Here is a 17,261-nt window from a genome sequence, read left to right as displayed (position 1 = left end):
ATTAATTTATTTTTTGTTTAATAATATAGTTTTTATTAAAAATAATAATTAAACATTATGTTAGAAACTCAATGATTATCTTAATTATATTTTAGATTTTCTATATTTAAAATAGATGCTTATCTTGTATTTGATTATGTTTATCTTCAGTTAGTTACACGAATATAGAAATGAAGCCTTAATAAGTTGTACTTATGCAAAATCACTTGTAATCTTGAATTTTAAGTAATATGCATCAGTAAACAATACATTATGCATAAAAATGGTTTTTAAGAGTTACTTTGATACTATTATCGATTTATTTTTTTACAAATTTTTATTAAATCATTAAATTACTTTGTTATTAAATCTAAATTAAATTATAATAAAAAATTAAATTAAAGAAGTTACACAAAAAAAGAGAACTATTAAATAGTTAATTTGATACTATTATCGATTTATTTTTTTACAAATTTTTATGTTATCTTTAAATTGATATTTAATTCAAAAATAAAAATATTACCGTTTTCTCAAACCACATAAAATTGTATTATACCGATAGAGACAAAGAATAAAAACTAAACATTAAAATTGAGATTTATCTCGCTGCATTGCGTGAGTACCCTTCTAGTCTATACTATATTATAATGCATTTGATAAAACTCTTAAAATCCATTTTTTATACATGAAGTAATGTTTATTGATGCGTATTACTAAAGCTTGTTGTTTGAATTCGTGTAACTAACTGCAAATAAACATAATCAAATACATGATAAACATCTCATGTTAAATATAAAAAATCTAAAATATAATTAGAATAATCATTGAGTTCTAACAGAATATTTAATTATTATCTTTATAAAAACTTATATTATTAAACCTAAATTAAATTACTTTAAATTAAATTATAATAAAAATTATGAATTAAAGAAATTACATAAAACAAGAACTTTTAAATACTTAATTTAATACTAGTATCCATGTATAATTTTTTTTTAATTATGATATTTTAAAATTTATATTTTATTCAAAAATAAAAACATTATCGTTTTTTTCAAAATTATATAAAATTGTAATATGTCTTGATGTATTGCACGAATATCATTCTAATATATATATATATATATATATAGAGAGAGAGAGAGAGAGAGAGAGAGTTTGTTTCAAATACAACATGTCGTATTTGTACAACCAATGCAACCCAATAAATTGAGATATTTATAGAAATGATAAGAGTTCATTTATTATGATTTGAATATTTATGAAAGATGAATATGGTTCATTAATTATGATCAATGTTTTATATTAGTAAACAATCAAAACTTTTATGAAATCACATATTAATCAAATGAAATGAACGGTTGAGATTGGGTTGTATTGGTTGCACAAATGTCAAATGTTGTATAATAACCAGCCCCTCTCTCTCTCTATGTGTGTGTGTGTGTGTGTGTATATATATATATATATATATATATATATGGGCTATATTGCAAACCGCCTATTTCATGCAAACTATATAAACCAATTTCAACCAATAGGAAAATTCTATGTTTTATTCTTTATTTTTTAATGAATAAAAGTATGAATGTCATTTTACTTTGTAATGGTTAATGTTGATAATGTTTTAATTGTTTTTAAATATGAAAAATTAAATATAGTAATTGTTTTTATGGAAGTTGTAAATCAATTTACTTTAGTATATAATTATTCCCATTAATAGTTTATATTTTTTTATTAAATTATACTCCTAAAATATGAATTGTAAAACTATACTCCTGAAATTAGTTTGATTACAAATAATAACAATCTAAACATGTTTCAATAACTATAAATGGATAGTTTCATTTATGGTTCACAACACCATGTCAAATGGTCTATCTTTCATTCAAGGTGACAAGGAGTCTCATGAATTCATTCAAGAAACAGTGAAACGGTTTCATATATTGTTTTGCTTTCATTCGTAAAACAAATGTCATTAATGAAACCACATTATATAATTTTGGTTATGAACCATGAAACTACTTTCATTAATGAATAATAGTATTCAGGTCTTGAAATATTTCATTGACTGAACCATATTTGGTTTCATTAATAAAATCAATTTCATTCTGACTATAAACCCTGAAACCGATTTCATTTTGTTAAAAAACATTTCAGCAATTTTTACTGTTGAAACAATGTCGTTCAGTTTTTGGAATTGTGGAGTCCATGAAACCAATTTCAATGTTGAACCGAATCTCATTAATGAAAACATGTTATTCAGATTTTTTGAAAACGTTCTATTGACTGACCTATATCTGGCTCAAATTTCATTATACAGACGAACAATGAAACAAATTTTAGTAACGAAAAAATGAGATACAATTTCCAAATTGTTTTTATTGATGAAATCAATTTCCAAAAACGAGACGAACAATGGTTTGTCAATTTTATCCTTTCTTGATTAAATATTAAACCTTTTATTTTATTTTTTACCTCTAATATAACATATTTTAATCACAACCATTGATCAAGAAAATGAATGGATGAGATTGGTATGTAAGATTTGCACAAAAAAAAAGTGATTTACATTTGATCATTTATCTCTCTCTATACTTAGATCCAAGTTTAAAGGTTTATATCGAATATCTTTATCCAAGTACAAGTTGGACCCCTACCACTGATACTGATTCATTTAAAAAAGGATAAGATCAACACATAAATCATTAACCAAAATTAAAATTAAAATCAAGAGCCTAACATTATATAAATACTCATGTGAGAATGAGAGTTAAAATAAGAAGTATGAAAATGAATCTAGACTCTTAATATGGGGATTGATCTAGTGGATCTCGTCCTATTATGCATTTAAGGATATGATAATTTTTTACATTTTTCATCTTAACTCTTTTTCTTATCATTATTTATATATATATATATATATATATATATATATATATATATGTCTTTCTCGATATGTTTTCAATAAACTCTAACTCAGCATTATACATAACAAATCTTGTAAGCATACTTGACTTATAATAATTACCCATTTTTAAAATAACATTACCAACACTTTTTACAAACTCAGGGATCAAAGTTTTATAAAAATACAACCAATTTGTTTATATACAATTTTATTACATAACTTTCAGTTAACTTATATATATATATGGTATTCATAACTTTGTCTATAACTAATTTATGATATACTCTTGTTTAATATGATTCTAAATATAGCATAACTATTGCCAATAGCCCAACTAGCAATATTTGGCTGATTTTCTAAAATTTAACCTCTGCCACAAGGAAACGTCAACATTATATGCATTTATATCAATTTTCTTTACATCCAAGTATCAAACAATTGGTATATATGGTAATCAATTAGTGGGGACTGATCATTTTTATAGGGACACAATTTTATTTTGCTTGGTACCATTTGCTGTATGTTCCATTTTGGTTACTTTTTACTAAATGGTCGATTTTTTTTTATGAAATACATCAATCAGTCATATCTATTGTTATGAAATCATTAATGTTGACAAATAAATGTTGAAAAAAACCCATTACTATTTGGCTAGAGACCACACCTAAATATCACGAGAATACGAGTAAAATAACAAAATAAATAATTTTTGTTACAGAGCAAAAACCATAATTATTGATAACTTTCATGTTTTCACCATGATACAGACCATTATTCTATAGTAAATTGAATTCGAAGTTATTGAGACAGCGTATTACTTTAGACTGGAATATAGATACAACCTGTAATATATGTAATTACATACACCATTTACTACAAGTTTGGTTGGAAAGGGAGATTCCATCTCAAAGCACTTGAATTTGGTGGGTGAGTACATTTATGAACCAAATGAGAGATGGACCAATATAAACACACTATGTACTAGCAATTTAGCATACACCTTTACCAACACTAGAGAGTTTTGGCCTATCAACAACAAAAACACACCATTTTTCTTGTGAAATTTTGGAGGAGAACACACACACACACAATGGGAGAAGTTGTGGGTGATTTTGAAGGAGATTTGAAGGAGTTGAGAGATACTTTCAATAGTGGGAAGACAAGAGAAGCATCATGGAGAAGGTCACAACTTCATGGGATAATCTCTCTCCTCAAAGAGAGAGAAAGTGACATCTTCAAGGCTCTCAAACAAGATTTGGGGAAACATCATGTTGAAGCATATAGAGATGAGGTAATCATGTCACGTTTTTTTAAGAATTATTGTGGGTTTTATTCATTAACGTGTCTTCTTTGATGAATTATCGATATCATACGTCTGATAACATGGTTGTTGATAGAATATAGAAGGTTAAAACATTGTTAGGATTAAATATATGTAACTTTAATCATGAAAAAGTGTTTATGTTGAGATTCATATCAGTTTTTCTGTTCTACCTCAGGTTATTTGTGTCAAGTTTAAGTGTAAACATCCTTTTTGAAGTTTTTTTTGGACAACCGTGGGTTTTCGAGTCAGCTTATGCTTACCGACTGATTCCCCAAACTACCAGGAATGTCTTGGAGTCATCGCGGATGAACCTCCAGTGTTTTGATAATGCCTAGATTTGAACCCGCATAAATTATAGGAGATTTTCCATTACATCCTATGATGATTAATTAGTACACAACAACCCAAATGATTGTGTTTTTCGAAGTTGAAATTATCAATTATATATATATATATAATTATATATATATATATAATTTTATTTATATATATATATATATATATATATGTGTGTGTGTGTTATTTTAATAATATTGTTTTGGATTTGAAATTGTGTAGATTGGAACAGTGGCCAAGTCTGCAAATTATGCACTTGGAAATTTAAATAAATGGATGGGCAGCAAAAGGGTAAATTTCTGTCAATTTTTTTTTTGAAGAAATTTTCTGTGTGATATGTTTAGAGGGTAAAATGGTAAATTCAATATTGACAGGTTAAAGTGCCACTAGCTGCATTCCCTAGCAGAGGGAAGTTGGTTCCTGAGCCGCTTGGTGTTGTTCTCATCATATCCTCTTGGAACTTCCCATTTGGTACCCCCCAAATTTTACTATTTTTCCATAACTAACCCTGTAAAATTTTAATTCGTTAACATTAATTAATTTCTTTAGACCTGATTAATTTTTCATCCCCCATTAGCATTTGTACGTTTTCAAAAATACATTTTTTGTAATAAGAAAAAATAATAATAATTTAAATACATTTTTGTAATAAGAAAAAAATTAAAAAATTACAGTACTGTGATAATAAAAAATTATGAAAATAAGTTGTTTTCTTTTACCATATTACTAAAATTTTAGACTTTGTAAAACAGAAAATTCTATCATTTCATTTTTAATTTGTTATTTTTATCCTCGTTTGTTGAAAATATATTACAATAGGATTATCATTGGAACCGATTATCGGGGCTATAGCAGCTGGAAATGCAGTACTCCTAAAGCCATCAGAGATAGCTCCAACATGTTCCTCAGTTCTTGCTGAAACCATCTATTATTACCTTGATAACTCCGCCATTAAGGTTGTGGAAGGTGGATCATCCGTCGGGGAAAAACTTCTTCGACTTAAATTTGACAAAATTTTATACACAGGTGCATATTTGTTCAACCTTATATGTATATAACTCTTATCGTTCTTTAGGATCAACAATCATATAAGTATATCCATATCTAAATTAGTATATGTATATATGTACTTACACACACACACACATATATATATATATATATATATATGTGTGTGTGTGTGTGTGTGTGTGTGTCGGGTTCAAACGAGAAGAATATCTATTTTTAAGGGAATAAGAAAATGGTCGAATCACGTGTGATTTTACACTAACATCACGTACAAAATCACATGTGATTCATGTGACTTTGCCCCGCGACCTAAAGACGCAACCAAAGTCGCTGGCACACCTTTTTTTTAACCGTTAATATAAAATCACAAGTGATTTTTCATGCGATTTGGCCGTTTAGATAGTTAGCATTCTCGTTTGATTCTCCTTCATCCTCTTTCTTTCTCTCTCTCTATATATATATATATTTGTGTGTTTGGGTGGGTGGGTGATGAGACCAAGAAAGAACTATGTAAAAAGAAAGAACTGGAAAACCCATCAAAATTGTCAGACTGAGACGATTCAACGGATGTGGTTAAAAAGATGCTTATAACCACCTTCCTTAAAAATACAAGTACTTCCCCTTAGTTTTTAATCATAAACCAGCTAAATACAAAAACAATTGAAGTAAAATAAGTTACACTAAAAAATATCAATTTATTATCTTTAACATGACATCCATTTTAATATATATTTTCATTCGTTTTTCATGATTCTCCAATTTTTTTTCTTAATGATGGATATCTCTTATTACGCTTCCTTCTAACTCAACCCCGAAATACGGCAAAGAATTGTGTGAGAAATAAAGCCATGATGAAAAACGTAAGAAGATATGTGAACCCTTGATCACTTTTAATTTCATGTCCACTCATAAATTGCGTTTTAGAAGAGAATTGATCCGGATACACTTCATTAGTGTTGACATTCAATTAGAATTGATGCAAGCATAAAGATTTTTCCTTCTCCACCGGAAGCAAACCCTGCAATATATAAATAAGATGGCATAACGTATGAGGATGGTTTATGATAGGGGGACCAAGAGTGGGCCAAATTGTTATGGCAGCAGCTGCAAAAAATCTAACTCCCGTGACTTTGGAGCTGGGCGGAAAATGCCCTGCTGTGGTTGATTGCATGTCTAGTTCCTGGGACCAAAAGGTAATTTTTCATCTTCTAATTTTATTAATATTTCATTTTTTTTATATTTTAATATGTATTATACGAAATTTATTTATTTTACTTTCTTAGATTGCAATTAAACGAATTATTTGGGGTAAATTCGGAGCTTGTGCTGGACAAGTCTGTATTGGAATCGATTATATTCTCACGCAAAAGAAATTTGCACCAACTTTGGTAAGAAAATAAATCATGTTGTGATAACAATGATCTGTTTGTTTCTGATATAAATTTGAATATTTTAAAGGTGGAGTTCTTGAAAAAACATATCAAGAAATCTTTCGGAGACAATCCGATGGGATCCAACAACATTGCTAAGATAGTAAATAAGAAACACTTTTCAAGGTTGAAGGACCTTTTGAACGAACCCAATGTGAAAAATTCGATCGTTTACGGTGGTTCGTTGAATGAAGAAAACCTGTAAGTGTACGCTTTAATCTCTATTGATTATCCTATTCCCGAGAGGGCAAAATAGTCAACATGGGAATTGATGAAATTGGAGTTGGTTATAGATTCATCGAACCAACAATATTGCTTGATCCTCCACTTGATGCCACAATCATGACAGAAGAAATTTTTGGCCCCTTGCTTCCGATTATTACTGTAAGAAACCCCCCCCACCCCTCTCTATCAATATTCATTGAATGTATAATTGACAATACATAAACTACCATCTTAATGCATTAAGTATGAATAGTAAAATAACTTTTGGATGCAGTTAGAGGCGATTGAAGATAGTATCCAGTTTATAAGGTCAAGGCCAAAACCACTTGCTATTTATGGCTTCACAAATAACGAAAAACTCCAGAAAAGGATGATGTGTGAAACATCATCGGGAAGCATTACATTCAATGATGCCATCATTCAAGTAATTCTTCATATTATTTCCAGCAATTGTTAGTTATAGTGCATGCATGCACATTATACGATTGTTATGTGATATACATTGTCCGTTTTACGACAAAACATTAATAAGTTCTTTTCATCTAATTTGATATGAAAACAATACAGTATGCAATTGACACAATGCCATTCGGAGGAGTTGGCGGAAGTGGGTTTGGAAGGTACCATGGAAAATATTCGTTTGAAGACTTCAGTCATCAGAAGGCGGTGTTAGTGAGGGGATATCTTATTGATTTCGGGTTTAGATATCCTCCCTGGAACGATAAGAAATTACAACTCCTGAAATCTGGTCTACGTTATAATTATTTAACGCTTGTTCTTATAAAATTAGGTCTGAAGAGCAAGGCTTGATAATTGTTAAATATCCAAAACTATCGGTTTCATATTTGAATAATTGTTTAAATACTGTTAATTTTGTTTTATGTGTATAATTATTGGAATTAATAGTGTTGAATATCATATCAATTGCTATATAATATTTGTTCAATACAACATCATATGCTAGCATTAATAAGGTTAATATTTGGGTCCATATATTATATCGTGTTAGTTGTTACATAATTGATAAAAGTAGGTATAAAACCAACTCAATTAATACGGCAATTAACATAATTGGTTAAACTTAACAACCAATGTCATATTACGTCAATGAGACATGTAAAATTAATGATATATGTATCGAATATCATATTTTTATAACAAAAATTGAGAAGTCTTGAGAGTTTTTTTTTTTTTTTTTTATAAATATAAGGAGTGAATGTCGACAGTTGGTTTCTTAAAATAAAAATGGAATTACAACTGGTTTTCGTTAATTTGGTGAGATTTGCTCATTTATAGAAGATTTCAGATGGACGTTTATTGAATGCTTACCCGGTAAGTACTAAGCGGGTAATTTTCTTCACAGGATGAACATGGCAAGAGCCAATAATCTTACCCGTAAGAACGATGATAAGGATGAAGAGTCTTACCCGGTAAGTGAGGGTGACGACTCTTACCCGGATAATCGCTTACTAGACAAATTGTTGCATGGATTACGTTTTGATGTACTACAATCTTACCCAGCAAAATGAAATTATAGTGTTGGCTTCTAATGTAAGCACTTACCGGGTAAACATTTAAGTAAACAACCCCTTAGTCTTTTGGAAAAATTACATAAGAGCATCTCTAAAGATTTATATATAATAGACAAGGAAAACTTAAATATACAAAAATGTTGTTTGAAAGTTGTTGAATGATTTAGTACAGAATGATTAAAAGACTTTCATGATATAGTGCAAAATAAAATATAATTGTTTATAATAAAATTATAGCGCTTAATGGTTAAGGGAGGCCCAAGATACAAAATCATTCAGAGGGTTTTAGAACCATTAAGAGACATTTTTTTTTTGCCACACAAGATTCATCTCTTAACGATTCAGATGTTGTCTCTTAGGGGTGTTTGGAATTGCTTATAAAAACAACTTATTGACTTATTCTGGTGTGGCACCGGTAATAAGCATTCTTTTAGTGTTTGAATAAACAACTTATACCGGTGTCAAACCGGTAATAAAAAGTTTTTGAATAAGTTAAAACCTCTTGACTTATAATAGGTTGATAAGTGATTTTATAAAAAAAAACATAATTTGTTTCAAATAAGCAATCCCAAACATCCATTTACTAAAATATTAAGAGGTAAATAAACAACCCAAAAGAAGGGTTACATTCAAATCTAAAGTCACATATCCGGGTAAGCGTTTACCAAGTCACATTACCTCACCGAATGAATATGGTAAGAATTAAGAATCTTACCTGGTAAGAGTGAGACAAGGACCGTGAGTCTTATCCAGTAAGTGAGGGCGACGACTCATACCACTGTAAGCGCTTACCGGGTGAATTGTTGCATACAATGTCGTTTTGATGGATTAAAATCTTACTCGATAAGTAAATAATAGTATTAAATTTTACCGGTAAGCACTTACCGGGTAAGTGTTTGATAAACGGCCCCTTAATGTTCTACACTTATTTGAACGGGACAAAGAAAAGGTGTAATTGTCCCATTTAAATGTTGCCATAAATATGAAACCCGTTTTTGTCTTGTTAAACAGGGTTGGCTAGTTAGAAGGGTCTGGGCTTAATCCTACTCGTGTAGTTTGTAAAAACTCAACCTTTAAAGCATAACCAACTCGTGTAGGTTGGGTTGGTGCAAGTTGAGCTTGTCTGGTTATGACGTAACAAGATCACAAGAGTAACATACTTAAACAACCAGATGACATCATTACAAGTTAATTGAACTTTTTTATACTACATGGAGAACACTCGAAAGTTTCATAACAACATCAAAAGAGAAAGTTGAAGATTCATGCAAATGGAAAAATAAAATTACGAGTTGAATAATAATATACTTAAAAAAATAGTTAATCACCAATATGTGTAATTGTTTAATGCACATATTAATATAAATTCAACAATCATATTAAACCCAAGAAATAAAAGGATATCGGGTTTGGGTTCAAATAATAGTAAGCTAATATCAACCAAATACATATGGTTTGACAATTTTACAACTAATTAGACATTGAGTTGCTTCGAGTTGAGTTATTTCGTGTTGGTTTGGGTTGATCGAGTTTTTGAACACCCATAGTTCAAATAGGTAGTGGTCGGCGGTGGTTCAGATCAAGCGGTGCCTGACAATGGTTCAGATTGATGATAGTCACCGATGGTCGACATGGTTCAGATGGCAACGGTCGGTGATGATTCAGATCAACGGTGGTCGAAGGTGGTTGACGATAGTCATATTGGATTTCATCAAAATACCATATAATTGGTAAGGTGTTAAATTTCTTTATTTATGGAATTCGTAGCATTTTGAATATGTTTTCCTTAAAAAAAGAATGAAAATAAAATTTTGTAAATGGAATTGAACTTACTGGATTGGTTCACAACGTACGAATTTAAATTCCCGCCATTTCTCTCCCCTAATTCCCTCTCAGTCTCTCTCTTTCCTTCCCCCTCCTCTCTCTCATTCGATTACCGCCGTTCCCTTACGCTGCAACATCTCCATGGCGGAAACACCGAAGAAGCTCAGGCAAACCCCACAAAAATCACTCAAATCCACTCCAAAAACTCCGAGTCCTCAGACCCCACAAACCCTAGTATCACCTCGGCGCTCCTCCCGCCTCAGTTCTTCACCGCCTCCGTCACGTCAAAAGGATTTACCTGTGACCACACCAAGAGGTTCAATTAATCAAAGAATCAAATACGCGAAGAATGTAGATAGGTTGAAGAAGAAATTGGACGCAAGCGATCCGATCAAGCATGATGATGCATTTTCCCCTGTCTCTCCTGATCGGACGGAAACGAAGAAAAGGAAGAGCAGAACTGAAAATGTGGGTGATAGAGTAAAGGTTAAAGTTTTGAGAAATAAGAAAGAGGAAGGGAAGAAGAGAGATTCTACAAAACCCAAAAGGAGAGTGTATTATAAGAAGGTGTCTTATGATGGGGGAGAGTTTGCGGTGGGAGATGATGTTTATGTGAAGAGGAGAGAGGATGCGAGCTCAGATGATGATGAACCTGAAGTTGAGGAGTGTAGGGTTTGTTTCAGGACTGGCAGAAATGTAATGATTGAGTGCGATGATTGTTTAGGTGGATTTCATTTGAAATGCTTAAAACCGCCATTAAGAAAAGTTCCTGAAGAGGATTGGATTTGTGGGTATTGTGAAGCCAAGAAATTGGGGAAGAAAGTAGAATTACCAGAGGCGCCAACAGGGAAAAAAAGGCGTAGAACTGCAAAAGAAAAACTACTTTCAAGCGATTTGTGGGCAGCCAGGATTGAAAGGTATGATTACTTATCTGAGAAAATTAGAGCAAATTTTATAATTGTTGTTGCTGTTAATTTTAATCTGATGATGGATGTTGTGATTCTTTGAGTGACTTAGTTTATGGAAAGAGGTTGATGGTAGCTTCTGGTTTCGGGGTCAATGGTATATAATTCCCGAGGAAACATCTGCCGGTAGACAGCCACATAATCTAAAAAGGGAGCTATATAGAACCAATGACTTTGCTGATAATGAGGTAATTCATGTTCTAAGTGACACTGTTGTAGGTTGATAACTTTTTATTTTTACATGCAGTCTTAAGTTGCATATATGTTTCATTGCTTATTCTTGTTCTTTCAATCATGTCTTCTAGATGGAAACTGTCCTTAGACATTGCTTTGTCAAGACTCCAAATGAATATGCCAAGGCTGAAAATGAAGGTGATGATGTGTTTCTATGTGAATATGAATATGACGTGAAATGGCACAGCTTCAAGCGAATTGCTGACGTCGATAATAATAAAGAGGTGAGTACTTTAAAAAATTAAGAAATATTGGGGATGCCTGTGCTATATAATGGATTGGAAAAGAGACATCATACCACTTGACCACTTTCCCATGTGTTAGGATGATGAAGAAGCCGACCATGATGAAGATTGGAGTTGTAATGAGGATTCTGACTCTGAGACAGATGAAGACTTGGAATATGAAAAGGAGGATGCATATAAATCAATACGTGGTTCAACCCCGGGTCATGAAGTGGCTGCAGTAAGGATACTTATTTATTCGCTCTTCTAAGCATGTTCTTCTTTGAGATTGGACACAAATTACAACTTCTTTTTTATGCAGAACTCAAGAAAGGGCCATACGTTTGGACTCCAGAAAATCGGGACAAAGAGAATCCCGGAGCATGTGAGATCTCACAAGCCGACTGAACTTGAAAAGGCAAAAGCAACACTTCTGTTGGCAACTTTACCCAAATCTCTGCCATGTAGGAACAAGTATGTTATATTTGAGTTGTTCACAGGAAACCAAAGTTAGAAATTTATTTTCTGTTTAGTCTAATTATGTAATTTCTTTCACATTTTCAATTTTGTTCTGGGGTTTGCATAGCAAAATTCTTTTGTTTCTGTGTGAGTTTTTCTTTCATTGTGATATAGTCTCATTTTCCGCAAAAAAATTTATCTATTGATATTTTCTTATTTGCAGAGAGATGGAAGAAATAACTGCATTTATCAAAGGTGCTATATGTGATAATCAATGTCTAGGACGTTGTCTTTACATCCATGGTGTTCCAGGAACCGGCAAGGTAGATTTTAATGGTTGGAAAAGTATGAAGGGGATTTGATGTGGTTAAACGTAACATATATTGTTATAATCCTTGTTTCGCACTCTTGTTAAGCATTGTGTAAAGCAAAATAAGTTTGAGCTTGTTTTAAATGCTTGAATCAAAATAGCAAATAGAACAAGCTAAAACCCATGTGTTCATGCTATACATCTTTGTGCTTGTAACTAGACTTGACTGAACTAAATACCCCCTGTTAAATAAGAGAAATATGTGCATTATTTGAAGCTGCTTAAGAAGCTCTTTTTTTACATAACCTGGCAGAATTATTAACTAAGACACCCGGATTTCTAATATGCTTTCATATACAGACAATGAGTGTGCTTTCAGTGATGCGTAGCCTTCGGTCTGAAGTTGAGGCTGGAATTACTAAACCATACTCCTTTGTGGAGATAAATGGTCTGAAACTGGCTGCAGCAGAGAACATATACAGAGTACTGATAACAATAATTGAGTTATTTTGAGTGTCTTCTACTTGTACTCATGGCCTAAACTAGATTCATGGCTGTTTTCAGGTAATTTATGAAGCTTTAACAGGACACAGGGTTAGTTGGAAAAAAGCTCTCAACTTACTGAATGACAGGTTTTCAAATGGGACTAAAAGTAGCAAAGATGATGATCGTCCTTGTATTCTTCTCATTGATGAGCTTGATCTTCTAGTAACTAGAAATCAATCGGTAAACAACGACCCAGAATCATATATCTCCTACTTAGATTCATGTGCATTCTAATATATTTTGCAATGCCTGTTTCTCATAGGTCTTGTACAACATTCTTGATTGGCCTACTAAGCAACATTCCAAACTAATTGTGATAGGTGGGAGTCTATCTCCAGAAATCCTTATTTCTCGAGGTAAATTCAGCTATTTCATATGTTTTAATTGATCTGTTTCCATCATTACAGGAATAGCAAATACCATGGATCTTCCCGAGAAGTTGCTTCCCAGAATTTCTAGTCGAATGGGTATACAAAGGCTTTGCTTTGCTCCATATAACTACTTGCAGCTGCAAGAAATCATTGCGTGCCGTCTTAAAGGGATTGATGCATTTGAGAAACAAGCTATAGAGTTTGCTTCAAGAAAGGTTTGTCTTTATGCTAATTGCCATCAACTGAATTTAGAAAGTGGCTACTAATGCATTAAGCAATAAAATTTAACAGTCTTTTGAGCTGGTTCTCTACCATGCAACATTGTTAATCTTATTCAGTCTATTTTGCCTATGTAGGTTGCAGCAGTTTCAGGAGATGCACGCCGTGCCCTTGAGATATGTCGTCGTGCAGCAGAACTTGCAGACTATCGAGTTAAGAAATCAATTTCACTTCCGAAAACGGGTAAGGAGTTTCTTTTACTTCCATAAATTGTCCTTGCGTTTTCCATTTTTTCTCGTGCTTATGTGTTTTCCCGCTGGATTAGATATAAACTCAAATCGGTCGAGAATTTTTTAATATCTTAGGTAAATTAGGATTGCTTTGAGGTGCCCTTTCTTCTACAGCAATCTGTTGATGTATTTAGATGTAGCATGTACTGCCTGTTTGGTAGATTTGCATATTTCTTTTTCAAAAAAGATGTCTATATGGCGGATTTGATGTTAATGCTGCATCATATTTACCATTATTTTGCATAATATACATCTAGTTTATGAAGTGTGATTTCTTCATTCATGTATGGTTGACATTTGCAGGAAAATCCCTGGTTGGCATGGCTGAAGTTGAAGCAGCCATACAGGAGATGTTCCAGGCTCCACATATCCAGGTCAGTGTGAAGAATTTCTGCTAGTGTAAAATTTGGAACCTTCGGCTTCTATCTTCATCTTTCTCCCCTATCTATCTATGTCTTATCTCTAAAGAACACTCGAGTTCATTCAGGCTGCGTGTAGTACATGGCAACACATGATGGATTTCCACTAGACTAGACATGATTAGCGGTATAGTGTTTGGTAGACTAGTACATGATGGGACAAAATGTTAAGATGACAGGATTGTTCCTAAAATGTTGTTCAAAAACATATATGCTTAATTTCTTATATATATATATATATATATATATAATACTATATATATTGCAAGTAGAAGAAGAAATAGTTTATTTTATAATTGAATTGTATTTGGTGGGACAAATAATCAGAAAACTGTCCCACCTAGTCCCATGTACCAGACGCACTACAGGCGCGCTTGGTATGCGGATTGGACTGAATTAATTGTCTGTCTTGTGTTTGGTATGACTAAACTAAGACAGGATTGGACAAGCTGTGTATATAATGTTTGATAAGCTGTCTTGACAAAAATGTTAAAATGACCGTATTGCCATCACATGATGTTTAACATTTTCTTTGTCATATAATACTTATAAATTACAAAAATCAACTAGACATGGGACACCGAGGTTTTGTTTTGTTTTTTGAATACTGAATGCTTACCGAAAAAGTTGGAATGAGATGTAGTTCAAGCTAAATATAACATAATCCGTGGCTAGACCTGGAACAAATAACTACATCTCTTTGTCTTTGCTGCTTTCCACATTTTCTTATCTTGGGGTACACACTACTAGTTAGGTTTACGCACATTGAGTTCTTGGTTTTCATGCTAAATAACTATCATCATCATTTTCTGAACATATGGCATCAAAGATGCCAACATACGTTCATCAAACCATACATTCTGAATGTATGAGCTTGGGCCATTATCCCTTTCTGAACTGAACTGACACATATACTAAGAGTATTTTTTTGTGTGCATAACATAACTCATCTGATATACATGTTAAATCATTTCAAAACATGTAAATGGATAGCATGTTGTCATCTAAGAACATATGTAGACATGTATCATGTTCTGTAAGTTGTAACAGATTCATTTGGTTTAAGCTTAACCTCCTATGTTATTTCCTGTCCTTTCACATCCTGCCTAGGACTTGTATCTCGACTTTGTATCTTATAGCTGCATCACTTAGCTTCTTACTAGTCTCATCTACTTTTAGTGGAGTGTTTTATAACTTTGGACGATGGGTAAAAGGCTCAAGTTACTCGTTATTTATAGTGAGGTGAAACTTACTTTGTAAGCTACTTACATGTCTGCTAGCTGTAAGCTATTTATTTTATAATTCTTGCCATTTTTAAAAAATACTGAAATTAGGCTGTTACATTCAATATCACTATGAATCACCAAGTCATCTAGTTAAATGTAGATTCTGCACTTTTCAGGTAATGAGGAGTTGTTCTAAACTGAGTAAGGTCTTCTTAGCGGCGATGGTACATGAGCTCTATAAAACAGGAATGAGTGAGACCACCTTTGAAAAGGTCAGCTTTTTTCAACCCTTTTGCTGATTCATGCATGCTCTGCAGATGAACTCTAATATTTGTTTATGGCTGCAGTTGGCCCAAACCGTTTCATGTCTCTGTACAAGCAATGGAATAACATTTCCTGGATGGGACACACTATTGAGAATTGGGTAACCCACATTTCCCTTTTTACTTGCAATGAAGCTGGTTTCTACAATAGCAACCAGTACCTTCAAACTGTTATGACCTTATAAAAAAATTGAAAATTTGATATATTCCCTTCATTAACGAGTCTTTCGAGCAGAACCCTGCAGCTGCTTTCTAATAAGCAATTAGTTAGAATACAAGTCAAACAGAAAAAAAGCTTCATTCTTTTACCATCTGTTTTGCGTTATGAAGTAATCAATTGCCTTACTTAACCGGTCTACACTTGTATATTTTTCTTTGCAGCTGTAAGCTTGGTGAATCAAGAATCGTTTTGAGTGAATCAGGAGCAAGTCATAGGTTGCAGAAATTGCAGCTCAATTTTCCTAGGTTGGTTTCTTCGATCCTACTTTTTGTTTAAAAGATAGTTTCCTAGATAGTTAAATTCACAGCAAGTTCGGTTAATTTTAATAACAGAATAGGCAAGTTAAATACTGATACCATTCTGTGTGTTTTTGGTTTCATGGCAGCGATGATGTGAGTTTTGCACTGAAAGACAGCGAGGAGCTACCTTGGTTGACCAAGTATATCTGATATCGAAGGCTAGATGTGGTGTCGATCTCATTTACGAGTTTAATTGTATCTTCAAATTATTCATAATACCTATAAACATTCTCATTGATTTTTATTGTTCAAGTTTTGACCACAAATGTCAAGGACAAGGCTACTGATCAGTTTACCTTTATGTTGTTTGTACCAGAATCATTTGATTAATTCTTATGGACTAAATTATACAAGCATTTATTTGCACTTTATACCATAATTTTCTTTTCTTGAATCATTTGATCAATTCTTATGAGCAGGAAGCCATAAACACCAAGCTCTCCGGAGCTATTGATGATTTTTTGGACTGTTCTCCATAGCCCTGGGATTAGTCGAGGTCCGTGTAAGCTGGTCTGCACACTCAGGCTAACCATAAAAACACCAAGCTCGTAAAAGTTTATTACTCTTATTATGTAACAAAATGATCTGGT

The 17,261-nt window shown here is 32.4% G+C and overlaps 2 protein-coding genes and 1 non-coding gene across 3 annotated transcripts; all 3 read left to right on the top strand.

The window, feature by feature from the left end:
• The first annotated feature begins 3,929 nt into the window (after positions 1-3,929).
• On the top strand, positions 3,930-8,106 carry LOC112519319 (aldehyde dehydrogenase family 3 member F1-like). Its single transcript, XM_025127374.1, has 10 exons — positions 3,930-4,178; positions 4,770-4,838; positions 4,922-5,018; positions 5,367-5,573; positions 6,624-6,748; positions 6,839-6,943; positions 7,014-7,186; positions 7,279-7,369; positions 7,485-7,634; positions 7,778-8,106. Exons 1-10 carry the CDS (start codon positions 3,978-3,980, stop codon positions 8,018-8,020), a joined length of 1,461 nt encoding a protein of 486 aa, XP_024983142.1. The 5' UTR covers positions 3,930-3,977; the 3' UTR covers positions 8,021-8,106.
• Positions 8,107-10,707: 2,601 nt separating this feature from the next.
• LOC112519308 (origin of replication complex subunit 1A-like) lies at positions 10,708-16,984 on the top strand. Its single transcript, XM_025127364.1, has 16 exons — positions 10,708-11,483; positions 11,584-11,719; positions 11,837-11,989; positions 12,090-12,230; positions 12,312-12,463; positions 12,672-12,771; positions 13,119-13,241; positions 13,323-13,484; positions 13,567-13,624; positions 13,712-13,890; positions 14,032-14,137; positions 14,488-14,558; positions 16,006-16,101; positions 16,177-16,253; positions 16,534-16,617; positions 16,758-16,984. Exons 1-16 carry the CDS (start codon positions 10,708-10,710, stop codon positions 16,819-16,821), a joined length of 2,478 nt encoding a protein of 825 aa, XP_024983132.1. The 3' UTR covers positions 16,822-16,984.
• Positions 11,897-11,974, top strand: LOC112503499. The gene has a single exon (XR_003067996.1). It is a non-coding gene; the product is annotated as a small nucleolar RNA snoR28 (small nucleolar RNA).
• Positions 16,985-17,261: the final 277 nt, after the last annotated feature.

Source organism: Cynara cardunculus, assembly GCF_001531365.2.
Source record: "Cynara cardunculus var. scolymus isolate 2C chromosome LG 1, CcrdV1, whole genome shotgun sequence".
Taxonomy (NCBI): Eukaryota; Viridiplantae; Streptophyta; class Magnoliopsida; order Asterales; family Asteraceae; genus Cynara; species Cynara cardunculus.
This window is presented reverse-complemented; position numbering and strand designations above follow the sequence as displayed.